This window comes from Leuresthes tenuis, unplaced genomic scaffold (genome assembly GCF_036924035.1).
Source record: "Leuresthes tenuis unplaced genomic scaffold, fLeuTen1.0.hap1 SCAF_11, whole genome shotgun sequence".
NCBI classification, from domain to species: Eukaryota; Metazoa; Chordata; class Actinopteri; order Atheriniformes; family Atherinopsidae; genus Leuresthes; species Leuresthes tenuis.
Genome location: NW_027325365.1, coordinates 13,209,770 through 13,237,244, shown reverse-complemented (window position 1 = coordinate 13,237,244; position 27,475 = coordinate 13,209,770). Strand labels below are relative to the sequence as shown.

The 27,475-nt window shown below is 41.1% G+C and overlaps 1 protein-coding gene across 7 annotated transcripts; it reads left to right on the top strand.

The window, feature by feature from the left end:
* Positions 1-1,142: 1,142 nt before the first annotated feature.
* On the top strand, positions 1,143-27,475 carry mbnl3 (muscleblind-like splicing regulator 3). Of its 7 annotated transcripts, none has more exons than XM_072395548.1 (8): positions 1,143-1,450; positions 7,588-8,581; positions 14,213-14,377; positions 14,905-15,108; positions 15,202-15,441; positions 16,212-16,365; positions 20,087-20,181; positions 21,052-21,142. In XM_072395548.1, exons 2-8 carry the CDS (start codon positions 8,408-8,410, stop codon positions 21,067-21,069), a joined length of 1,050 nt encoding a protein of 349 aa, XP_072251649.1. In that variant the 5' UTR covers positions 1,143-1,450; positions 7,588-8,407; the 3' UTR covers positions 21,070-21,142. The 7 variants fall into 7 exon arrangements, with proteins under 7 accessions (XP_072251649.1, XP_072251648.1, XP_072251650.1 ...); XM_072395547.1 differs by having other exon boundaries at positions 20,087-20,186; positions 21,054-21,141; XM_072395549.1 differs by having other exon boundaries at positions 21,049-21,137.

Here is a 27,475-nt window from a genome sequence, read left to right as displayed (position 1 = left end):
TTCCTGGAGAGCATTTGCAAGGGGGATAGTTGACATCACAGCTTATTCTTAAATTTGGTTGGATAGGATTTGGGCTATTGTTCAGTCTAATCCTCAAACGATTTAATGAAGGGATTTGCTGTGGTAGGTGCTCCAGAACCTTAAAAAATCGCGGGGAAAATGCCCAAGAGTTTGTGCAGATGTAGATTATTTATCTGTTTTTAAAAGGGAAATAGATTAAAAGCATGAAACATAAATACAAAATAAGTACGAAGAATCATTGGAAAAGAGCCTTCCTAGACATTAATGCACGTCACTTCTAACCTTGGGTATTAAGGAATGTTGCTCAGTTTATTTCCTGTTTCGGATCCGGTGGAAACGGGTTTATATGAGAAGTAAAAACAACACATACTTTATACTGTTTGTGTGTCTACATACATACGTGTGTGATGATTTATAAATTATAAACTATGCATTTTTGTCATTGTTATAGACAGTTTTGTACGACATTTAAAAAGTGTGATAGTTTTTTTTTTCTGAGCTTCATTTTGGTTTTATACGAAAAACCACGACAGTAAAACTGGCTTCAAAGGCTACTTCTAGCTTTTAGGCCGGATGTTTGATGCAGTTACCCACTAACTTTGGCTTGTATAATGAAAACAATACAGTTTTCTTACAGTAAAGTTGTCAAGAAGTGAGAAGCACTGCACGTACATTTTTTTAACGACACTTGTTCATTTGCTCGGTAAACAGACGTTAGGCATTTTCGTTTAGGCGACATTTAAACTTTTAACAGTTGATTAACGGTTAGGTAACAGCAACCTGTGGACTGTATCATGAAATTTATATCAATTTTTATTTTTAAATTTCGCATTTCCTGTGCCTAGCTGGGATGTCTCACCAGGTCAACAAAGCGAAATATCGTATCTGGCGTTTTTCGGTAGATCCTACCGTTATTTAGGGAAAAATAAATCTATTGTAACATATTGCTTGGTCCATCAATGGAGCTACTTGGATTTGTGCAGTCCACGTGCCCATCCTACCTATTGTGCTTTGGTCGTGACTCTTGATTTCCCTGATTTGTTACCCAGCGCCGTCCTTTCGTCCAACTCCTCCCTCGTCATATCGCCCTCCCTCCACTTTTTTTTTTTTTTTTACCCAAATCTGTTATCTGCTTTCAGAGAAGCCTGCTTTGCTGCCGAGCAAATGTAGCTGCAGTTAAAAATTTCGGCTGCCGCCCTCCCAGCTCGACCCCCGCTTCTGTCTGTCCCTCTGCGACGCGTCTTTACTTGCTTCGATATTTTGACATTTCCACCCGGCGCTTTTTCTTGTTTTTCCCCCTCACTTCCAGGCAGCGCTCGGAGTCCCTACAAATTCGGAGCACGTCTTTGCGGAAAAATAACGTGCAAAGAAGCTTTTCAGTCGACGTTCATTTGAGAGAAGACATTTAATCCGTCTGGACTAAGAACAGGTGAGAGACTGAGCACGTCTGGTGCGGTTGACTTTGCGGTATTTTTTATTTTTTTTGTAATGCAATTGACGCATTTGAACAGATCAGCTCTGCGAGTTTTCTATGTATTTAAAATCGCATTTGTGCCAATACGCTTCTGCTCCGCTGCCTGTTGCGTTGACGCGCAAAGCTGGCTCTGTTGTTCAATATGGGCGTAATTGCGCTGTTATTGGCAAACATGTTCGTTAGCCATGCCACAGGGAGGTCTGACAGCTTTCCTCTAACTAACGATACTGTAAGTAGCTGTCTTTATTTTTCGCCTACGTGATGGGGTTTGGTTTAGTAGTATCTCTTTTTTTATCTGACATCTCGATCGTGTCTGTGCGTAAAGTATGAGCTGGTTTTGTTGTCTTGCTAGAGTATGAAGGGCAAAAAATAAAAATAAAAAAAATCAATGCGGAATGACTTTCCTGAGTCACTTTCTTCGAAGAGATATTGACCTTTGATCCATGACAGTGAGGTGAACAACACCTGCTGGGTGCTCGCTGGTTATCTGGCTGCCCGTCTGCAGGTTTTTTAAATTATTAGATTTTTTTTGTTAGGGGCCATGCATGCAGTCGTGCAGTCTTGCCCTTGTTTGTCCTATAAAGGGTCAGACACTCAGGCCACCATATCATTCTGTGTTGTCATTACTTGCCTACATATACTGTATGCGGTCCTTTTGAATGTATTGCCATCATCTCGGTTCCTTTCACAATTTGGCCAGTCAAGACAAGTTCATACTCTCTCCAGGCTGTGGACTCTGTACCAGTCTGGCAAGTTTTTCTTTACTTAATATAAACAAAGATAAACTGACAAACGCACACACACACACACAGAAGGGCACATGGTCACATTTGCCACGTAACCTGTTTTCGTTTCCCTTCTCTTACAGACAACTGCTCGGCATCTTGCTTGGTACAAATCACACCACTCACCAACACTGTAGCAGCAAAAATCCAACTAAATCAAACATGCAGCTCGACCTGCGTGCCATCAGCATGTGACGTCTAGCTTTTTAGCCTGATTTGCTTTCATTATAGCTCAACAGGGATGTGAAAGTTCCAGCTCAGTCACAACTATATGAAACGACTCCAGCATGTTACACGTTGTTGGCTTTACTTTCAGATTTGAAATGGCTGCGTTCCAGCCATTTCGTTTAGTTTAAGCTAAAATAGTTTAGTTGTGTTGCTGCTTCAGTGGGAGCTGTGGTGCTTTAATGAGCTGAACGGATTACTGATACTTAACCTAATTACTTTGCTCCCTCCCTCCAGGCTTCTGGCTTTCACTCTCATTGTGATTTATGGATTGTTCACCTTGTGCTTTTAAATCAATCACCTGGTCATTAATGCTGGCCTGTTTTGCTCTCGTCTCTGTCAGTGCTCTTAAAACAGTTGTGTGGTTAGTGACCTGCATCGTTTTGATGGAGTTTAGAGTTTGGGATTCACAGTATTTGTTACACATCTGGCTGTCCCTCTGAAAACTGATTTTAGCTTTTGGGAATGGGGTAACTCCAGAATGAAAAACAAACAAACAAAATCTCCCAACAGGAAGCTGAGTTTCTCATGTGAAACCAAAGCGGCACACATATCTGTGTACAAACAGAAAATAATCCACTCTGGATTTCCCCCGCCTGGTAGATACTGAAGTCATTACTTTTTATGACCCCATATTTCTCTGTGTCAACCTTCTTTTTAACCCTAAAGCTTACAGTTTCAACATGTGAGGTTTTAATTCCCGTAGGTTATTGGAGCACATTTCGCTCTTTTCAGCACTTTGACACAGCAGACTAGTTTTAGTGTTTGTGTTTTAGCTGCAAGCTCAGTTTATGCCGACATCTTAACAGTTTTTCAGCAGCAAGTACAAATTAATTTAGTATCGTTTCAGGCCAACGTGCTGCTCTAACTGTACTGCAGCTACCACATTAACGTCCTCCAGTATTATTTCAGATGCCTGGGGTGAGGGCACACAGTGGGAAAACGTACCCTTTTCTTGTTTTATAAGCTCACGGATTTCTTGGTCAAAAAGATTTTTCACAAGGCCGACGAATTCAACGATGAATGAGTTGAACAAGAGAAAGTTTTAAGAGACAAAAGCGGGAACTTAATGCTCTGTTTCCTGAACAACCACTATGCAAAAGAAAAAAGTGAAGCGACTAAAACGGGTTTTAATACTTCCCCGTGCCTTTTGCTTACTGCGAGGCTGATGGTGCAGCGCAGTCTGTGGAGGTGGCGTGCAGCTGGCACGGCAGCCATAATGCAGACGTCAGAGCTCAGCTGAAGGTTACACTGTCAGAAGCCCTTTGGTGCACTGTCTTTGACGAGGGACGCAGTGCGCTTGAGTCAACGGCAGCTGCCCTCATCCGTCCTCTTTGTGTCTCCCCCAGCCGTCCTCCACCTATCTGTTGACCCCCACCTACTGGAGCCCCTCGCCTCACTGCATACACCTGGAGGACAAGGCAGCAGCAGCGGCTGCTATAGCTGGAGTGCTATAACCCGTTTATGCTGCCTGGTGAAAGTTTATGTTTATTAGTGTAAGGACTATGTGTCAGCTGATTGGTTAATTAACAGAAATAAATGCTAATTCATTTATTGTTGCAGTCTTTTTGGAGGCAAAAACGTTCACTGCTTTCTTTAAGCCTGAGGTTTTACGGTTCAGGGCATAGTAAAAGAAAATCCACGTGGTTCTCACGCCTTTGATGAACAAGGCATGGCCTATTACACTGCGTCAGTATTTATTTATACAACAAAAACTGAGCCAAAAACACAGAAGCAGTGTATGGAAAACTAAGTACACGCTTAGTGTTTAGTGAATTAGGAGGGTGAATACCAGCTGCTGCTAATCAAACACACCTTATTAAATGATCATCAGCAAGTGTGAGCAGCTCTACAAAAGCGTTGTTGAAGTTTTGTCAGTTCGCTGGTCTGCAGCATTCAGGTGTGTGTTAACACAATGCCAAGATGCCAAGGAGGAAAGACATCAGCCGTGATCTTAGAGCAGCAACTGCTGCTGCCCATCAGTCTGCGAGGAGTCATAAGGTCATCCCCAAACAATGTGGTGTCCACCATTTAACAGGGAGAGATATTGTTTATAAGTGGAACATTTTCAAGGTAGTTGACAATCTTCTCAAGAGTGGATGTCCCAGAAAATTCACCTCAAGGTCAGACCATATAATGCTCAGAGAAAAGAGCATTCAAGCGCTACATCTCAGTTAGGATGTTAAATGTTAAAGTTCATGAGAGCAGGATTAGGATAAGACTGAACAAGAACGGCTAGTTTGGAAGGGTTACCTGGAGGAAGCCTTTTTTCTCTAAAAATGACCTGTAAGGGCCCAGATGAGTTTTGCAGAATACGCGGATGTGCTTTCTTTTTCACAATACTGTAGGTTTAAACGCATTCCTCCCTGTTTACTGTCGAGGGAGAGTAGTTTGTGTTCCTTTTCATAGACGATCCGATAAGGTTTGAGTGGACATGCTGAAACAGCAGCGGTGAGTGGGTTAAAACTGCACAGTAATCATGTTGCATCAAACCGTTAGAAATAAGACTATTTAAAGGTTTGTTTTTATCCTGAACCCAAGCTGTATTTTGGAAATAACATTTAAAAAGGCGATAATTCATCGTAATGGCTACGGGTGGTTAATGAATGTGCACATTTGCTCCGTTTAAAACCCTCCACTTTAACTGTTATTTTCCTCCACAGCTAAAATGAGCTGGATGTGTTTGGCTTTCAATTAACATCTTGACAGACGTGGACGAGTATGTTTTAGAGCTTAATTCACACATTTGTACCTCCTTCACTTTATTTACTTTAGTTGACAAACAGTCATTTAGTTTATATGTAATTTGAGTTTAGTGTTAATAAGAAAATGCTAGAATACTAATCTAATGACTTAAACATATTTCTGCTTGATATGAGCTTTTTATCGGGAATTTTGGTGTGATGATATTTGCATTTAGCTCCAAGTCCCACTGTGCAAGTTGAGCCTCACGAAGCATGGCTGTTGGATATTGATTTTGTTCAGCTTTATTTCCAGTATGCAATGAAAATTTTCCGTCCTTTTCCATGTTCCTACATTCAGTGTTTCAGTAGGAACACAGATGTGTGTGTGTAACTAATTAATAAAGCTCCCTTCCACGTCTGAAATGTCGGGTCTGCTATTTTACTACTCGCTCTCACAGATTGTTCTGTCTGTTAATGAACATGTTGTAACAAACACAACCCCCAAGTGGGCACGTCACATTTAGCCTACTTAAACAATATTCCATGGCGTGGTTTCTCTATGTTTAACTGTCCTAATTTTCTTTTAGTATGCATAAAAACTCTTTTAGAGGCCCGAGGTAAATCTAACAATGAAAGGCCTGTTTAAACTGTGTTTTTTGGGGAGACTAAAACTCCCGGTGAAGCTGCTATAACTAAATATAAGAGCAGTGGCAGCTTGTGAAAGGTTATTCCTGTTTGTATTCAAAGGAACTGGCTGCAGTATAAACCAGGATTTCTTCGGAGCAGAGCCAGTATTGCTGTATATTTTTTTCCAGAGTGGTTGTAATGGCAGCTGTGCGCCATTTGGTGTCCGATGTGGTGAGAGTGAGGAGAGGGAGTGAGGAGCGTTGCTGAGGAGCATTTTGATGATGTGGGTTGCATATTGCATCGTCAGGGTGTGCGTAAGCAAATGCTCTTGACACTGATGTGGATCTGAATGCAGGACAGGCAAAGCTGCAGAAGAGTGCTTGTGTTGTTCCCCTGAGAATAGTTGGTATTGATCTGTAGGTAGGCCGGAGGAGGAGGAAGTACAGACAAGCCCAATGGTTAAGCAAGCAAAGCAGTTGTACCTGCTCCCGCCTTATTCCCGGCTCTTTGATTTGGCTTGGATGTGTCTTTGTTCTCTTTTTTTGAAGGTGTGCGTATCATTTCAGTTCCCACGTCTCCCTTAAACCTCCTTCTCCCTCGCTGGTGCAGCGTTCTCCTTCTGGACTGTGTATCTGTTTGCCGTGACACACGCACACACACGTTCCTGCACAGTCCCCCCCCCATTGCTTCCTCCGTCTGTGTCTGCCGCCATCAGACGTAGGGTCTGATAATATCTGCTCCAACGCCCTCTCCTCCTCCTATTTCGTTGCACTCCTCCTCTCCTGCACGTTGCCTGTTGTTTATTCATTTTTGTGTATGAATGTGAAGCTTTATTTTTTATGCAGGCTTCCTTTCTCTTTGATTTCTAAGACTTGCAGGTCCCTGTTCGTGTGTGTCACCTCTGTGATTGTTATTTGTATTCACTTTGTGTCCAGACACGTCACTCTGCTCCCTGAGTGTGAGCTGAGCAGCAGGCTGCATGCATCATCCTTGCATCATACTGCAGTGTGTTTGAACGAGACACAGCTCAGTCTCCTGGTGACTCTGAGGAGACAAAGCTGTTTGGAGTCAGTTCAGGGCAGTTTTTAATGTTTGCATGTGGCTCAGTCATGACTGTACTAGTACCAGTGGAAAAAGCAAAAAGGAACAAGAACAGGCTCTGTTGAAGGGAGGAGCTGCCTTTTAACATGCTCTGTCATTGGTCAGTGACATGCCCTGCCTGCTTGTAAACCTCTGTCTGATTGGCCGTTGCTTTGCATTGAGCACAGCAGCTGCAGCTGCCCCTTCTGTGTTTGCCCCGCACCTCCTTTTCCTACCTCTTCCTTCCACATTAATTACTGTCTGGGAATCATCTGTGTCGGCCACACGTACCACCCAGTGCCACCTCAAGGACACCACTTTTCACTCTATATTGCGGCAGGATTCATTTCAAGTTGGTCCATGACTTCCTGCTCTGCAGAGTTTAGGTGACGTCTCTGTCCTGCCTGCAACCCCCTCCATCCTCTCCCTCGCTCTCGTCTGTATCACTTAATCAAGACATAGCTTGCCCTTTCCTGTTCATTGCTGCCTCCCTCTCTCCTGTATGCTCTGCTCTCCTATTTGTTTGCCCTCGCTTTCCTCTCTTTGGCTCTTTTGCTTCCACCCTCCTGCCGCGTGATCCTCATCACCCTCTGTTAAAAGAAGCTCTACACAAGGTTGTGGCTTTACAGTAACATTTTCCAGTCAACAGGCTGCTGCTTTGTTAATGCTTTTCTGTTTTTACAACCCACAGCAAGACACCAGGCAAGGACATGCGGCAGAGAGGTCACTGAGAAGGATGACAGCACGGGAATAGAGAGCTGTCAAGGAGGGATGAGAAAGAGACCAAAGTGAGACGAGGAAGTGGAACTCCAAAGTGCCTACCGCAAGGTTTCGTCCGGCTAGTCCGTTGGAGTACAGCAAGGCAGGGCTCAGTGTGAGTTTGGCCTTGAATGGAGGCTGTATTTTATCCTCACAGCCACAGTCATCCATTCCACGTTGCCGAGCTGCAGTCCGGACATACCCTGAACTGAGCTGCAGCCTTGTCTCCTCATTACAAGGACATCACCCTGTAAGGTTCTGCTTTTTTTCCTCTCTTCTTTTTAATTTTTTTGTTTTTGCCTGTCTGCACAAATTCAGCTACAGCAGAACAACAACCTTGACCATGTTGACGTGAATGTAACATAAACTCATGGTGGTGTCGGCCTATTCACGTAAGTGCACAGACATATCCAGGCAGACCATAGTGATGTCCTCAGAGTAGTTTCCTTTTTCCTCTCTCTCTTCTTTTGAGACGGAGCTGGCCTCTGCTCAAAGTTAACCTCCACTATCTCACCCAGTGAACTTCAGCTGCCACTTTTCCCAAGAAGAACTAACAAACATCCCCCAGAATACACCAACCAAAAGGACTGGCTGGCTATCTACGCTGAGAAAAAAAAAGTTTGCTTTTGTTTCCTCTGTGTGATGTTGGGGGATTTTTTCTTGAATCACCCTTAGTCATCCTCACTCTCATCAGGCGTTTTTTTCCGAGCATTTGGCCCCATCACACTGCTCAGTGTTTGCGAGCTTCTCAGATGGCTGTCAGCATGACCATGGGACGAGACACCAAATGGCTGACCTTGGAAGTGTGTCGTGAATTTCAGAGAGGCACCTGCTCACGATCTGATGTCGAGTGTAAGTTTGCACATCCCTCCCGAAGCTGCCATGTGGAGAATGGCCGAGTCATCGCCTGCTTTGATTCACTCAAGGTAACAATGCAGCAAACATTACACACATCATTCTCTGCCTTATTACAGCTTGTTTGCTTTCACATGGTCATTGTGGTCTGTGGGTCAGGTTCTGCTTTACCTTTAGGTACTGTGTAGTATTATATGTTTAAGGTTTGCCTGCCTTTAAACACAGATACACAGAAACCAGGGTTTCCTGCCGCTGATGAGCCTCACCTTGAGGGAAACAGAAGTCTGTGCTATTTCAGAAATCATTTAAAGTGTTTTATATAAAGTTGCAGGAGTTGTGGGTTTGACTCGATATCCAGGCAGACGCCTTTCAGTCCATGTTGTTGGTCTGTTTTTTACCCAGTTGAATTTAATCCTAATTAAGCATTGCGACCTACAAGCTTGTTGTCTGTACAAACAAGGCATCTTAGAATGATTTTCAAAGTCTTTGAAATACCAGCTGAGGATTAACACATGTTAGATAATGTTTCTTTTTGGTGTTGGTGTAAATGATTTAGACATTCGACATCTAATATTAAAAATTCACGACTGCTTTGAAATAAGAGATCGAATCATTGGGTAATTCTTTCTAGATAAGACTTTTATTCTTTTAGTGGAATCAGATTGAAATGGAAACACTCCAACTGGAAATTGCTTGTCTGGTCTTGATTGACAATTGTAACAACATGAAGATTCTCTTGACTCCCACAAATACTAAGGGTGTTTAAAACAGTTTGAGTGGCTTTAACTGTGTTGCTTTTTAGCTTATTTTTTTCCCCAAAATTAGTTTAAAAAAACAAGCATCAGCCGCTTCACATATAGTTTAATATTACTGATCGATTTGAAACTGAATTAAGGATTTTAAAATGAAATAATAACATTGCTGAACCGGATTTTAACATGGACCAAATGACATATAATCAAACGTTTCCTGGTTATTGGGATATTTATGGTTTCCATTTTGCCCAAATGTAATCCCCCATAAAGTGGCTCTGCTGACGGTCTGTTTCCACCATCTTTACTGATGTGGGCTACTCGGTCTTGCAGCTTCGGCGTCACCAAGCTGCTCTCCTGATATCCTCTCTCCTCCACCACAGAACCACAACACAAGCACTGCACCCACAATGAAATAACAATCTGAGAAGTGACTTTAAGGAGCTTCGGCTTTCAATGGCCAACTATACAAACATCAGAATAGACTGTTGCTCTGACGGTGTGTGTCGGTTCATGTGCACTCGTGGGAGATTTCGTTCCAATGCTTTCCTACAGGGACGAAGCGAGTCCAAGACAAGGGGCTTTCTGTCTGAGTGCAGCTGCTATCTCCTAGTTTATTGAGTTAGAATTTATTATTCAGCCATTTTTCTGTGTAATGTCCTACCGAGCAGGGGGGAGATGGTGAGGAGAGACAGAGAGATGGGGCCTAGCAACAGCACAGGAGTGCATACCCATTGGATAGTTTGATCTTCCTGAGTGACATGGCTGTTTTTAGCACAGAGCAACAGCCTTTCTGGTCACATTGAGGGATTGAGGGGAGCAAGAGGCGAGCAGCTTTTTACCAAAGGCAGCAGGGCACCATTAAAAGCCCCATTTGGCCGTGTGAAGCCTTGAGGTCATGTTGTTAGTTTAAAAGAGACCTGAGGTTGGTATCAGTTGAAGGTCAAAGCAGCTTCTACATCGGGGGATATAGCAGGGCTGTAAACAAACAATACTTTCCAACACTGTCCCTGTCCCTGGTGTTTTTGGGGATTAAACTCAGTTGAAATAGTTTTTGCTCAGCAGAGTAGAAGCACAGAGAAGCACCACTCTGTCCCTAACAGAGCTGCTCTACAACATCTCTTCTTCCTCCTGCTGTCTGCCCACCCCTCCCTCCTTTGTTAATTTTATGGATTTATCTGCTAATGGCTTTCCTCCTCACCGACCCTCCCATATCTGGCATCTCTAGGCTGGTCCAAGCCGACCGCTGTCATTCCCCGTTGCTCCTCCATTAGCTCTGTCTGCTGGATTTGAACCTGCTGTAGGTGGGGGGAGGAGCTCACCACTTAGTTCTTTTTTACCTTGTTAACTGGAGTGCTGCTGTCATCTCAGATGATTAGTGTGGACATCACATCTGCCCATCATCGTACTTTTCAACATACATTAGAATCTATGCCAATGTCACCTTTAGTATGACGTCATTATATTCATTTATCATTATGTTGATTATAGATAAATCCTCTTGTTCAATTAATTTATTAGATTGTTTTTTTCCCTAAAAACCACAAAATACAGACAAAAAAAATCCCCAAGAGAAGTTTTTTAAATTAAGTATGACCTCAAATGCATAATGGTAATGGTATATATGATAAGTAACAGCTTCTTTTCAAAGAAAAAGAAGAATAAATACACCTTTTAGAAGATGGAACCTGCGTCTTTCTCACATATCAATGTTTGCTGACTCGAACTGAACCTGAGAATGATGGTGAGGATTAATTTTGCACACGTTTAGATCTATTATAAAGTGGAAAAATGTGAAACTGAGCCTTTAACTGAATTAAAACATCAGGTTTGCCTGATGTCGAAATGGGATTGAATACAACCCTAAAACAGTGTGGATCTGTGCAGAGATCATCTTTATTAATGTCTCTGCTCTCTGTCATGTATGAACCGGTGGTTTTTCTGTGTTGCGTAGTGTGTTGCTATGGCTACCGAATGGATATTCCTGACCTCTCCTCAGCACCGCTTTTCATTGGCCTCCCTCTCCACCTGAGGTTGTATAGCCTTTATAAAGTGTTTTTTTCCCATGTGTATGTATCCATGGTTATGCTCTCAGAGCAGTTTCAGACAGTAATATGGTTAGTTTTCTTTTTTTTTTTTTTTGTTTCTGAAGCCACACAATGCATTTAGTACACCATTAGACTCATTAATAGGTGCTTTTCTCTCTCTGTGAGTGAGAGCAGGAGTGTTTGGCTCATGGGACTTAGTCCTCAGCACAAACTCATCCCTAAACACACAGCCTACTGACGCAAAGCTCGCTCACATCTCCACTGTAGATGAGAGTGTTTGTGTTTGCCTGTGCATCATCTCGACCATTTTCAGGCAGCTGCACGCTCTCCTGTGTGCCTTTTGTGCGCTGTGTGAGGTTGAATGGATGCTGACTGCAGTGAGTCCTCTTGTCATCTTTAGGTCTCCTGCCGCTAAAGGCTTTTTTTATTTGTCTTTATCTCAGCGCATCATCCATCACTGTTAGACTCTCTGCAACATTACCTCAGTTTGTCGTTAGACTTTGTAATTTTCCTTTGCTGTAGTGCTCCGTCAGTTACGCAGCCTGCTGAGGATCACCGTAATGCTAGCTGCTTTGGGTGGGTGTGGTTTGATGACAGAGCATGTGGCTGATGCTCTGTGGAGGTTGTTTTGCGGGTTAACAGATCATCTGCAGGGGCAGACAGCTGCTCACGGCCCAGGGGTTTAATGAACACTGCAGTTTCTCCTCTGTTCGTGCACTGACCTGCAGTGTTCCTGCAGCACTATCAACACCGTCGAGAGGAAGGACACCACTTTCATAACAAAGTGAATTGGCTTTTGATAAATTGCTCAAAATCTGTCTAAGAGTTTGTCAAGAGGCCAAAAGTGTGACGTATAATGAAACACGATCAGTTACTCCTAATCAAAATGCTGTGTGCTCATGGCAGCCAAAGTTTGTGTAATGTCAAAATCATAAAACTTTTAGAGGTGAAAGGACTGGCTGATTGGGTAAGACTGCTGCATTTCGTTGTCCTAAATTTAGCAATGCTCAGTGATGCATTTATGCAAATATTTGATATTTGCAGATATTTCCCGTGTCATTTTGGTTCCCTTACCAATACATTCACGTGCTATTTCACCATAAAGCAGTCTTTCCCTCTTTTGTAATTTGTAACTGGCAGATTCAGACTAACTGAAATATATTTGAGAAGTAAACTTTTAGTTTTGAAAACCAAAACAACCATCTCAGTTTGCATGTACAGTACACGAGCCAACCCTCATTTCTTTATATTTCACTTCTGAGGATCCAGACTGTCTTGAAAGCTTTTAAAATGATCTTAGGCTGTAGTCCTCCAGGGTTTCTAAACATCTTTCAGTTTTTATTGGGTAACTGTTCCGAATTTGAACCGGACCATTTGCATAAGGAAAGTGTTTTTTTTATTTATTTAGCCACTTAACAATGACCTGTGAATCACTCAAGCTTTAAAAAGGCACCAAACTTAAGGGATGAACCAGTGTTGTGTTTATATGCAACAGATAACTAGTTTTATCATCAGAATTGTTCTCTATAAAAGTGTGAGAAAAGAGAGAAAAGGCTAAGGTATGTCAGATTATCGATTTGAGAGGTTCTCAAATCTAAAAGATAGTGTATTTTTACCTTAATTTAGCTTGTTTTAGGCTCTGGAATAATTAACGTCTGAAGTTTTTTTTACAGTTTTGTTTGATGGTTATTTTGACACACCAGACAGTGTTCAGCAATGACATACTGGCACATTTAGAAACATGCATCGATTACATAGTTTAACAAATAAAAGTTCTTATATTTTCAGAGAAAATGTGAGAGAGTTATTGTCAGAGCACGATCAGATGATGAAGTAGAATCTGTGTTTCAGTGTTATTCAGGTAACGCTATAAGCTGTTTAATCTAAATCATTGCTAATTTTTCACATTTCTCACACTTATTTGATCTACATGCCATTTTTGTTATTGGATTGTTGTTGTATTTTACTTTTATTTATTATATTTTGGAAAGGCTGTCTTTTCTTAAGGGATCTGGATACTTAATATAAATAAATTAATCTTGTGAATTTGGTGTCCAACATTAAGCATGTAGGAGGCTGCTGTTCAAAATCCAAATTGCAGACAACTGTGGTGCTGAATTGCACAAAAGAACCCGTCTAGAGCACATGCTTGGTTTGTCCTTTCTGGGCTACTTTAGTAACCCAGCCAGGGCCCAGTAGTTCCACACTGATTCTTATTTTTGGGCGTTTCTTCCCTCGTGAAAGCATAGTTGTTGCTGTAGTCATTCACACACTATAAAGTACATGTATTTTTTTCTCTTTCCTAAACGTTTTACTGTTTTTAGGACTGTTGTGTTCTAGGTGCAGGTACAGAACACGTTGCACAGGATGGTGAGAGTTGAGCACATGTTCTCACTCTCCAGGTTTATCTCTTATCTGCTCCACTGTGGAAAAATCCAAAGCTGCCTCAAATATTACACCATTTAATGTCACATTTCTTTCAAAATGATTTATTAGTGGTTTCAAAATAAAGTGTGTTGTTTGTGTGAAGCTAAACTAGCCCACAATTGATGTTACTCTCATACTAGAGCTAATTTAAAAAAGCTGTTGCAGATTTCTCATGAAAAAGGGAGCAACATTTGTGTGGGGACTTTTTTCCCCCCAGAATTTACAAGACATGGTTGTTAAACTAAAAATGCACTAAATCTTCTCTCACACTTAGTTAAACAGATCTCACTTGTTTCACGGAGGAGTCCTCAGCCAAACTTTAATAGGTGAATTTTTGAACGCTTATCGTTGAGATTTTTTTGCAGCCGCCTGCGCCAAAACACACCCTTTGTTGGTTTGGTTTCCCAGTCACAATATTTTTGTCTCCTGGCAAGTGTCCAATCTCTTACCCTCCTTTGTCCTGTCTCCTCTTCAGGGGCGCTGCACACGAGAGAACTGTAAATACCTACACCCGCCTCCGCACCTGAAAACCCAGCTGGAGATTAACGGGAGAAACAACCTGATCCAGCAGAAGGCTGCGGCAGCCATGTTGGCTCAACAGATGCAGTTCATGCTGCCTGGAGCACAACTGCAGCCAATTGTGAGCAACCCACAGTAAAACTAAGACTTCTCGGTCTGTTTGAAGAAATTTGATTCATGAAACAAATTTCTAATGTGATTCTGTGTGTATGTACGCTGAATGAGCCAGTAAAGCAGGAACAAGGAGGAAGTTATTTTTTTTAATAAAAGAAAAAATACTGATTTTTTTTTTTACTGTTAGAACTTGTTTTAAGTCCCGCTGGTGCAGTTATTTTTTTACGACATTGTTCTTTTTAAGTTAATATAAAAAGGGGAGAAGAACTAGACTGAACACCACTCAGAAGGGAATATAAGCCTTATTCAGTTCAATAGAAATGAATTAGCTGGATATCTAATGACATAAAGAATCTTAATATCCAAACTCGAATCTTCTTTTAATGCCTAAAAGAAAACAAAGCTGTAGATAACTGCATTTGTTCTTATTGCTGCAAAAAAACCTACACCACTGAATATGTTGCCACCATTTCCCTCCAGTCAGTTAAAGCCCTGCCATTGATTGTTTCTGTCCCGTTTCTGTGGTCCTCTTAGACAACATTTCCAGTGACACCCTCCCTGGCTACGAGTCCCAGCATGGCGTTCAGTCCATATCTGAGCCACATGGGCCCAGCTATGGGTTTGATGCCTGAACTGCTGCCCAGCACTCCCTTGCTTGTCCCTGGGAGTCCCACCGGCCTGGCAACCATGGGCAATGGCACCTCGGCACAAAAACACGCGCGCACAGACAAGCTGGAGGTATGCAGCCTGTGTGCAGTTGTTGTGTTTCTATGTTTAGTGAAAGTGTGATCGGAGGTCAGTCTTGATCAGTGCTCCCGTTGACCCTGCCAGGTTTGTCGAGAATTCCAACGAGGTAACTGCACACGGGGTGAGAGCGACTGCCGCTACGCTCATCCCATGGAGGCCGGCATGGTGGACTGCAGTGAGAACTCTGTCATTGTCTGCATGGACTACATTAAAGGTCGCTGCAGCCGAGACAAGTGCAAGTACTTCCACCCCCCGGCACACCTGCAGGCCAGGATCAAGGCTTCGCAACACCAAGCCAGTCAAAACACAGCGTCCGCACCCTTGGTGAGTTCTTATCAAGGCTGTGATGGGTACTTGATGGGATGGGAGCTCTTCGTCCTCTTTTCCAAAAATAAACATCTGTCACGGGATAAACACTCTATGTCTTGTGATTTCTCTCTGTTTTAGGGATTTTGAATAATGATTTTGAATAATGCATTTGCTATCGCTGAAACAGTATATTTAATGTTCAATGCAAGTAATTCGATTAATGTTTTAATACAATTTAAGGATTCTTTTTTCATGAATGTCTGACACTGTGCAGTGAGGTCTTACTTCAGCTGTGATCAGCAGTAACATAATCAGGTTAGCTATGCTGATGCCAAATAGCAAAAAGTGAAGGTATTTTAAAGTATTTCTACTCTTCTGTGTAATCCCGGGTGGCTCACTTTGTAACCTATTGCAAGTATATTTTAAAAAATATTCCTGAGTCAGCCTTTCATTACACCCTACAATGATGTGCTTTTATAATGTTTTTTTTAAATTAATGTTGGTTAACCTCTTCTGCAGTTTGATGTTTCAGCATTGTCCCCATTAGAGAATGACCTCTGGACTGTCCTACATCACTTCAGCTCATTTTTGATGATGCAGTGCCCTCTTGTGGTGTTAAAAAAACATCTACAGCTGTTCTGTTTAAAATTTGAAGGGCACTTATAGAGACATCTTCGTGTTTATACTGAGATGGCACCGAAAAGTGTTCCCTGTATACTCTTCTCTAACTGCAGGAGTGTTAAAAGAGCCTCTCTTTTCCTTTCTCTGATTTGCCTCATGGCCAGGCTCTGCACCCAGGGGCCATACAGCCACTACCAAAGAGGCCAATAATAGAGAAGAGCAACGGAGCTGCTGCCACAGTCTTCAACCCCAATATGTTCCACTACCAGCAAGCCTTGGCTAACATGCAGCTCCAGCAACCAGCCTTTATCCCCACTGGTGAGTCTCTGGAAACAGTAGCAACGCCTGTGTTTGTCTACGCACCATGAGTTTATGAATCCTGGAAACCTGATTCAGACGTGCTCTATGTGGGCGAATGTAGATGTTAGGTTACTGGGTAATAGTGTGGGTAACAGGTTTGGCGGTAACACCATGCATCATGCACCATGCTACTTCTGTTCAGCCTCACCTCCTCTATCAAACTGCACTTCTCTTCCTCTAACTGACTCTTGTGTTGCTCACATTTGACTCATTCTTGCTTGACGTGTAATGAGTTTTTGTGGCCTTAAACATGTTTATAGGCTATATGTTACATCAACAAACACATAAGAAGGCCACTATGTGGGGCCACAGATGGATGGAGGGGCTCTTTTCACGTTGGATCAGACAACTGAGATTTTGCACTTTCTTTGAATTTGGCTGAAAGGAGCAGTCGATAGATTAAACAACATATGAAGCATTAGTCTGTCATTTATACCATACTAAATGTCCCAAGAGAAGGTTTTCAGGTTTAGTTTAGTTTTAGTTTATTAGTTTGTGTTTTAAAAAGAATGGTTTAAAAGGTTGTTATTGAACATCAGAACACACTTGATTTCAGTGATTTGTCAATGCTGAAATTAACCAGAAAATCATGTGATTATATTCTGTTAAATGACAAAGTGCGGAGGAAAGAAATCACACAAGATTCATATACAAATAATTTTTTTAAGTATTTTGATGGCATACATTTAGAAAACAAGGGCAACAACAATAGAAAAATGTTTTTTCTTTTAGCGTGAGGTCTAAATATTGTTGGACAGGATTTATTTGTTAGCCACAAATCTGCAGCCAAACCTACCTGATCTGTGCCTGTGCAGATCCGTATTTCTCTTATTTTCTGGACACCTGAGCCTCCATCACAACACTATCATATCGCAACGAGAGCTTTGTGGTTTTCTCTGAAAGCATTTTCTTTTAGCACCAGCACTTGTCAACAATTTGTGCTTTTGTGTGGTGGCACATGTGTGCATTAACTGTGTCCCGGACCTGTGGACCTCCTTGACCTGCTGTCGCCAGCTGCACCTTCTTTTCTTCACATTCATGTTATTTTATACTCTGCTGTCTTTACACAATGTGACATGTCGTGAACTTCACTGTCTGTGGAAAAATAGGTCTTTATTGGGTGATTAACTGGAGGACAAAGTGACAACTATAGTTGTTATTGTTGCATCTTTGTATGTCGTAGATTGTTTAAATTTGCACTATACGGTCAACTTGATTTTATTTGTGTGTGATTCATTCCTTCCTAAAAGAGTTGACAGAACATGAGAGACAGGAAGCGAAACGCCTGCCAAACTCAAACTGGCAAAGTTGCTCTGATGATTAATCAATATTTGAGCTCTGATCCATGTATTTGACTTGCCCCATTGATGATGTGTGATGGGAGATTTATTCAGTGTTTAACAGTGACATGAATGTTGCAGGATGAAATACTGAGATTTCTGCTGTGTTGCAAATGCAGACATTATAGTTATAGTAGTCTATATATTTGGTTTTTATTTTCGGAAAAACTGAGGCCGAAGAACAGCTATGACTGCAGGAATTACTTCAGCACAAGCTGATTATTTTGTTTTCTTAAGATATCAGAACTTGTTTGTTTTGTTTTTTTACTCGCAAAGTTTTAATTTTAATTCACTAATCTGCATTTGTTGTCTTATGGTGAGAAATTAACCCAACATCGTGAGAAAACGAGCTTTGTTGCGTCGACATCATGGGATTAGGTCTCATTTATGCTTAAATACGTAGCCTTCTGTCTGTCCTCTGCATTTATTTCCTGCATATTTTGGTACGTTTTCAGAGACGTTGTGGATGACTACCCAAACGCAGAAAACGGAGCAGTACCACTGGAAACAGAGTGGTCATTGTTGTGCAGTTTCTCTCATGTTCGACTAGCCAAAGGAGACAAACAAGAAGAAGACAAAAAACGCGATGTTTTTAATGGCGTGACAGACCACAGCCGTATACTGCGCTGCCTCTGTTTGTCTCTTTCCGTGAAGGTGTGTTATCGTGATCTTCGCCCCATGTTTGTTTTTGTCTGAAGCTGACGTCGGAACTCGGAAGTGAACTCTGAACTCTGCACTGCCCTCTGGTGGCTATATTGGCTAACAACCATGGCAAAGTAAAGCACGCATGGGAGTATGTGGGACTGTAACCATCGACATATATACACATATCTATGTACATGTTTGAAAACCTTTAAAACGGACGCATATATTTACGTATGTAACGGGAGCATAAATTAGTCTTAATTAGTAAACGTGTAAGTGAGTGTCAAGTAACCGCGTAAATTTGTAGTTCCGCTTGCTGAGTTGTGTTATTAGAGCACACAACTTAATATGCCAGACAAAGATAAGAGACTGACCAACTGTCACCTCTCTGCTTCAACCAGCAGCTGCTCAAATAAAAGAAGAGATAAAACATGATTTATATGTTACCGGAGACGAGCCACAATAATAAAATGCTAACCTGGAAATAACGTAACATTCAAGTTATGTTTGCGTAAGCAACTGATGCTTCTTCCTTTCTTTTGTGTGGAAGTAGAGAGTTCTGTGATGTTAATACTTGTCAGATCTGATGCTGGAAACATCATAGAGTTGCTGCTCAGCTCTTCTGTAAACCTAAACGACTGCGTAATGAGGAGTGGTGTTTACTCAGATTGTCTGGTGTTGAGCTTGGAACAAGCGCCCATAAGCTCACAGAAAGACACAGTGTCGGTGGAGGTAACGCTGTGCTTAACTGTGAATTTTGTGGACAGCAGTCATAACAGGTTTTTGAACGATGTTGCCCCGGACGTGTCTGTGTATGTGTGCTACTTTATACAACTCTCCTAACATAGAGCTTTATATCTATACAACATTTACGCTCTGAGATTCTGTATGCAGTGTGAAAAACAAAGTGTTTTCAGGTTTATCAAAGTGACTTAAGGTCCCAGGTGCTTTGTGCTGGTGGATGGGAGAAGAATATTTGCAACTACAGGGATTCTGAGTCGGCGCTCTGATGTTTTTCTTTCTGCCCATCAGTGACAGCTTAAAGCAGTGCTCCAGGGCCCTCATTTATTGCCCGTGCTTACGCATAGATGTGAGCATAATGAGTGTGCGACAACATTCCCACACAGATTGTGGAAGTAAGCAACTTATACTTAGGATCGTGTGTGAATACAAGAATATCTCTGACCATGTTTACACACACACACACACTTGTGGTAGAGGAGGGAAACTGCAAAAAGAAAGCACAGCATGAAGTCTCATCATCCACATCCGTTCTTTATTTACGACTCTACAGTTTTATTAAAGCTGTGAGATAACTAAAGAAGATGCCGTACGGATCATTTGCTCCTTCCATACACATTTCAGTTCATTGAATACAATTATCAGATACTCCAGTCTGATTAGATTGTATGACTGTGTATTGCCTTGTCTGTTTAACTACCATTTGTTGGTGAACAATGCCTTTTATTTTATTTTCCAACTGGTTAGCTGATTAATTATGTACTTTTCTTACTCTTTTTTTGCTTGCATGTGTCCTGATTCCTGTTCAAATCCATCCTGGCAATATCACTGGACTTGTGCCATGACTTTTAATTCTACACATTTTGCCATGGTAACCATATCATTCCTGTTCCCCCCTCCTCCCCGCCCACATCCTCGTCCTCTGTCTTTCGTCCGACACGCCTGAATAAAAGTTCCCATGATGCACGGTGCCACCACCTCCACTGTTTCGTCGGCCTCGACCCCAGTCACCAATGTTCCTTTCGCTGAATCTACCGCCTCGAATCAGGTTTGCTCTTTCATTTCAGTTCTGTAGATCCTGTTCACTGTCTTTTCTTTCCCATTAGCTTGAAGAGCCACCTGCTTGTAGAGTGTTCTCATTTCATCTGTCTTCGCTTTTCACATGAAAATGATTAAAATGGGAATCAGTTTTCATTTAAAATGTTTGGTGCTGAAACCCATCATGTCAACTTCAGTCCTTACTGTTGCTGTATTGTGAACCTGCTTTAATCGTCTTTTCTGGAAGAGAAAAACAAGAGAAAACTTCTTCCAGTTGATATCGTTGGTTCTCAAGCAGAAGGTTCAGTTTTTGGTTGTTTGCTTCAGCTTATTGATTTACACCTGAATTCAGTGCAGTGATTCAAAAGAGATGCCCTCTAGCTTTTTTCTCCCTCTCAACTTTTCCTTTTTACCTCAGTAAACCTTAAATAAAACTAAATATAGCCACATCAGAGTATACCAGAGTATTACCTTTGTCCTCCTCTCTTTACACCCGTTCTGATTTTTGAATGGTCAAATTTGACCATTTGTTCTTCCACTGAGAAGAAAATTGCTGCTGTTCGTACATTTTGCATCCTCAACTTTACACCACAATAAATAAAGCATTGCTTTGTTTTTATCAGCATACATGTCATCACCTCATTTTATCATATAATCACTTCTGCAAATGACCTGAGAGCCACAGGGGAAAATATGTAAATATACTTTTACAAACACCAACCAGGGAAGTACGAAATATTGGTATTTTAGTATCTAAACCCATGAAAACAATCTCGGTGCCAGTTGAACTCCTTGATGTGGTCATAATTCTAGAAATGCATATTACCATCAAAAGTCACCGCTTCCTCTCCTTTCTCCCGACTGTTTCTCTGTTTCATAGACCCCTCAGAGCTTCTGACCTCTGATCCTGTGGAGCTCCAGTGCGTTCCCGTGGAAACTCATTTCTGTCCCATCCCCAAACTGCTGGTGGCGGCTCCAGTGGCACTAAACTCAGTAAGCCTTTCCCGAAACCCTAGTTAAAGTCCCTAAAACCTGCAGCACTGCAGCAAACATGTGCCTCACCTACAGTGCACACTGACTGAGTGATAATGTGAAACTTCTTGATGATGATGATGTTTTGAAGCTAAGAAAGCTGCGATGGTTCATGCAATACAAGCCTGGATGTGTTACTTTGGCTGTTACTTTGACTGACTTGATGAGCAATATGAGCTCCCTGGTTCTGACAGCCATACATGCCCACACCTTAAGTGTGCAGCAGCGGTGCACAGTAACATGCACTCACACACACGCAGACATTAAGACTAAATACCCTTTATGGGCTGCAGCCATTACATGAGGTGACTCGACACATTTGACTGTTCCAAAGTCAGAAAAGTTCAGACCATTCGAGCAGCAAACGGACCTGCTGCGGTTCTACCACCAGGACATGTGGTCAAAAGAGTTTCATAACATGTCATTTATTGTTTCAAGATGACTACAAACGAAACAGTTCTGTTGTACCATGTACTGTATATCATTCAGTTTGTCCTCATGGTCTCATCTTGCCTGAAGAAATGTCAATAAGGAGTTGTTGTTCATTTGTTTGTGCCTTTGATTTTTCTGCTCGGCTGCAGAGGAGACTTGGTTTCCCAAAATAATTTGAGCCACTCACAGCATCTGCACACACGAAAAGATGATGTTATTCGCAATTAAAGGCAAGATCGGTTACAAATCTGCAGTCTGTTAGCCTAATCACAGTGATCACCACCTAAGATTTATCGTGTTTCACGAGTGCAGAAGGATTTGAATCAGTTTTTGTCCCCGTTTTATATTCAGTGAGTCATAGCAGCAAATGAGGCATCATTTATCATTTAATGCGTGATGTGAAATTCGGATATAATCACCTTTACTAGAAGGCTTGTCAGGAGGATTTTATTTGGGGATGGTGGTTCTTAATTTCCTAATTCAAAACGATGTTTTAAGGACAACCTGCCTTAAAGCAGGGGGGGGGGTTCTTTGCATTTGTCTCTGTGTAGCTCCCAGAAGCTTTAGACCAGACTGCTCAAACGTAACAGTAATTCATTTGAGTGGAGAACTTTCTTTAGCCCAGATGTCTGACCTTTAATTGTTGTTTCTGTTTGTGTTGTGTGTGAGGACTAAAAAAGGAGGCTTTGTTTGACCCCTCTCCTCCGTGACTTGATTTTAAATGACAGGTTTCCGTCTTCTCCATATCTTAAATCATATAATAAACAAAATTCTATTCGCGAGTCAAATGTAAGATTACAAACTTTTACAACCGGTACCGTTTTTACACCTGATGTCAGCAAGAGAGGAGCTGGATTTGTTTCCTAATGTTGTGCCTAAAGTCTGTTGAATATGCAAGGAGCTGCCCATTTATTGCAATACCTAAATAATCCCTCCAAATGACATAAAACTCAAACACGGAGACACGTTTTTAAGAGGCACTTTGTTTGTGCAACTATCTAATTTCTTGTGGCTTTTGGAGTGAATAAGCAGCAAAGGACTTTTGTTTTGTGCCTCTTCAGGGAGAAGTTTTACAACTTGAAAATGTCCTGTTTGACTTTAAAACGTGTTCTATCTTTTCTACTGCTGCATGCGTTTCGTCACAGGTTGTCTGACTCTAAATATCGAAGCCACAGTTGTTATAACCATAATTAAGTTGTGACGAAGTGACGAAACAGAGGAATAAATCACCCGATTGACAAAGAAAAAGTACAAACCAGTTGGACTCGACAGTTGGCTCCAAGGAACTGCTTTGTTTGTGCGGGAAATTGAAGTTTGGAAACTGGGCTAAAATCACTTTGATCCAAATTCAAATGTGCCTCTTTCAAGTCTCCTCAAACTGCTACAGTCAATACACCGATCTGACCAGTGTTCAAAGATACATGTTTTATTTACTACATTATTATAGGCAGAAATCATAACCAGTTTCCTCTGAGACAGCTGTGCTGTCTTATTGTTAATGTATGAAAAAAAGAATAAGCCAGTGTTCATACATCTTGTGGAAAGAGAAAATGAATCATAGATTTGGTTATTTGTAAATGCTGCAGATATTACGTAATTTCCCACTAAACATTATTTGTTTTAAATAATGTTAATGTGTTGTGAATGTATCTAATGCAAAAACTATACACATGCCCCTCTGATCGACAGGCATGCTGAAATGTAATGATTCACTATATATAGACTATTTCAGAGGTACCATGCTGATACTGTGTTAAGACGTATAAAAGTATGTGTATTGTCATATAGATTTATATTAAATGTCAATGGATGGTGTGACTACTTTTAGAAATATTTTTCACTGTCAAAGTTAGATCAGAGAAGGACTCTTTGGAGGTACATCACACTGCTTCATCATAGATTATTATAGGATTCAAAAAGGTGTATCTAAAAACACGGTTTTCTGAATGTCGTTTGAAGTTTATATCCTCACATGAGGTTCTGTAGACTTGTATGTTTAACTTTTTGCCTGCAAACCGTTTTTGCAACCGAAACAGGCTGAATGTGTTGAGCCTCCAGCTTCTGACCAGTCAGTACCTCTGGAGCTGCTGCACATTAAAACAGAGTTGTGCGAAGCGTGTAGTAAACCTGTCGAACTGCGCCGTAAAGCTGCAGTCTTTGAGCGTTGGTCGGCACGTGTCTGCGTTTGTGCAGCTGAATCTGAATGCACAGAAGACAAAGTCTGCAGGTGGAAAACAAATCGTACAAGTCTAAGAAAGACAAAAAAATGAAAGAAAAAAAGTTGTTCCTGCAGATACAAACTTTATTAACAAGTTTACAGAATCATGCCTACAGTTATATTTTAAAAAAAGGGTTTTGGTCTACACCTTTTTGAACCTTTTTGATTTTTTCCATATTTCCTCACAGAATTTCTACCTGGCTAAAGTGCACTAGAAACAAAATGTATAATCAATGGACAGAATATTAGAAAGTCAGTATAGCAACTTTTTTATATTTGTTCTTTAGGATTATATATTCTGCTTCACATGATGTGGAACTGGTAGTTCTCCCCTTTTGCGACAGCTCTCTTTGTTAACCCTTTATGAGACTGTGGACAGTGTAGACAGACCACCCAGCAGACCGACAACACCAACTGTGTTCATCAGGGGCAAGTTAGAAGCACTGTTTCCTGGGATTAAGTGGATGCTTTTTCCTCCATGCCAACCCGGTGCCCCGACCTTAACAGTACCAGTTAAAGAAACAGGACACTTACTTGTTTTCTGTCCACTTTATATAAAATGTTTGATACTCCTCTTGTATTTGTTTGTTGAATATGAAGCTAGAACCAGCAGCTCATGAACTTGTGCTGTGGAGCCAGGGGACAAAGGCCTGGAGTGAAACCTAACAGCACCTCCCCAGATCAACAATCAACACATTGCATCTTGTTTGTCCACATGGGCTCACAAACAGTGTTAAAACAGCAGCTTTTATCTGTAGTGCGAGCACTCGGTAACCGTTTCTTAGCAAGCAAACGGTACAGTCCCTGTATGTGCAATATGCTAATGTCAGACAATTTAAATGTGTAGCTTGTCTGTGGACAGAAGCTAACAGATTCCCTTCAGCCAGCCAGCAGAGCTAATCTTCTCGTCATCTGGTTCAAGCTTCATATCGTCTGTACAGACATGAGAATGGCATCAATGCGATGATCAAAAAGAAAGTGAAGTAGTGTGCATCTATTCAGGCTTAACAGAGCAGCTTCATTTTCTCAAACTGGTTTGTTTCAGTCTTAGAACTGTGAAAGTCGAGCTTTGTCCTCAACATCAGTGTGCCCTCACTGACCTCTGTCCAGGTGGAAAAAACAGAGTGCTTGATGAAATAAACTGTTATTTAGGGCGTATTAATCTTTTAGCACATTCAGATGTATTCATCAAAGATAAAAAGTGTGTTCATTTGGAGAATTGTGGCGTGACATGATAATGATTGTTCTCACCTCTTCCCCCTTCACTCTCTGTAAATGATTTCATTTTTTTTTTGTATTTTTTCCACTCTGAATCATGAGAAAACTCTCAGATCTGATCCTTCAGCGTGTGGACGGTTCATTCAGTCCTCAGAATACAAACAAACAAAGGGCCTTATTTCTTGATGACTGTATAAAGACATAATAATGTTAAAAATGACATGTAATAATAGCAATTTAATTCTTTTTTTATTATTATTATTATTATCTGACGTTAAGAAAAAAAAACAAGGCATGGAAATAATAATTAAAAGAATGCTCATTTATATATAGTTAATAGTTTGTCTCTAGACCAACAGGAAAAACAACATATTATGAAAATCATTTGTGCACAATGATGACATCATTGTTAATGGTAATAGCTGTTGTTGCTATGGCAACAAAATGACAACATGGCTACCTTTCTATTATCCTAATATCCATTTTTTCCTCATAATTGAATTGACATGCAACACGAGCTTATTCAAAAAGGGAATGTCTAATTAGTTTGTCTCCTTATTGCGACATGATTCAATATTTTATATGGAAAACTTAAATGCTTGTAATATCCAAAGGTCCTTATTGGAGGTCTTGTTGTTCCTGTCTGTTTCTTTCATTCGTTTCATCTGTTTTACCGTAAATGTTTTCATTTCTTTGTACATTGTGTTTTTGAGAAATAAGAAAGGACTTTTAAAGCAAACACCTACCCGTCAGGGAGGTGAAGAGGCTTTTGGATCAGCTGAAACATCTTTCTCTGGAGAGTCAAACTGGTCCTCTCTGTTGGACCAGACAGCCCGGCTCGGCAGGGTTTTTTCCTTGGGTGAGTCCTGTCCCGGTTTTGACCCGAGTAGGTGGTCCAGAGGTCTCCTCCTGCTCAGCTGTGCTGGGTGATGTCGACCCTGACGGAGGTGTATACGAATGTGTGATGTTCACCTTGTTTGCACTTATGTACATAAATATGTTAAAACAATCTGAATTTATTTTGAATAAATACAGAAAAAAGATGATGAAAAAAATCTAAATCAATGTATTGTCAATGATATGTCTGTTGTTTTGTTACAGTGTGGTAAGATTTCTTTCAGGCATCTGTCCTTTTTGTTGGTGTTTGTTGGAGCTCTGTTCTTTGCCAAGCATGACGTTGGGTCTCTGTAAACTACGAACGGTTTGATTCAGTTGCAGGTCGTTCTTGGTTCAGTAACATGTGACACCGACATCAAACGTGAGAGGTGGAGAATCAGAGTGAAGAATCCGTCTGCAATAAATTCCAGACAACAGTACTAACTTTGTCTGTAAATGCTTGTCGTGAACACACAATATGCAGAGACTTTCCTCCTCTCAGTAAAGCACCAAAATGAAGCACACGGTGACTCCACCTGCAGGCTGGAAACAAAAGAAAAGAGGAGCAGCCATAATCGGACCAGAAAACATGGACATCAGATGTGTTCACGGGGGCTTTAAATTAATTTATTTTTCTCATTTTATGAAGTAGTTTTTTTTCTTTTCTTTCTTTTTATTAACAAAAACTATAAAAAAGACTTCATTCTCATTGGGATTTTAGGCAAAATTGCAAATACCCTGGTTTTTCACCATCCTTACACAACTCTGTTCCTGTAAAAATGGACACGTTATGCTCTCCGACTGCTTATAAAGCCAGCGATTTTGTTGCCATGGCACTTGTTCTGGAGGTGGGTTGACTGAGTCATCCTGATGGATTGGTTCCCCGCCTTCTGACTGCTGAGTAACGACTCTTAAGTGTCTGTACGAGAAGACGGGTTTCTGATCGATGCATACCCAAACTCCCCAAAGCTCCTTAACAATGACTCAGCAGCCCTCTTCAAAACTTACGTCCCCATGTGTGTAAAAGTCTCAACATGCTGTGTCGGTCTTCTGTACAAATGCATCATTTAAAATCAGTGAATCGTCAACATTATTTTAGCTTTAATTGTGCCTTTGTTTTGTAAAATATACTTTTGTTTCCAACACTTCATAAAAAAAAAATTTAAAAAACAGGACGTGTATTGAATGTGTGTAAAACTTTGCTCGGTTTTAACTCTTTTGTCGGTGAGTCAGTACATCATTTTCCAAACTGGAAACAAATATCATAGACTGAATGGCGGCTTGTGGAAAACGAAGAAGGCCTAAGACTGTTCGGGACTAAGCCATAAGATAAACTCTCTGACACTTTCGGACAGACTGACCGCTGTTTCTTAGTCACCTATTGTTTCACTCTGTTTTCTGCTCGTGGTGCTTATGTGTGCTACACGCCAATTTATTTTGCAGTGTATAGCTATTGAGAGTAATTTACTGTGCCTATGATGAGTTCTGCCATTTTCTGTTTTACCTTAAATAAAAGACATTATTGTGA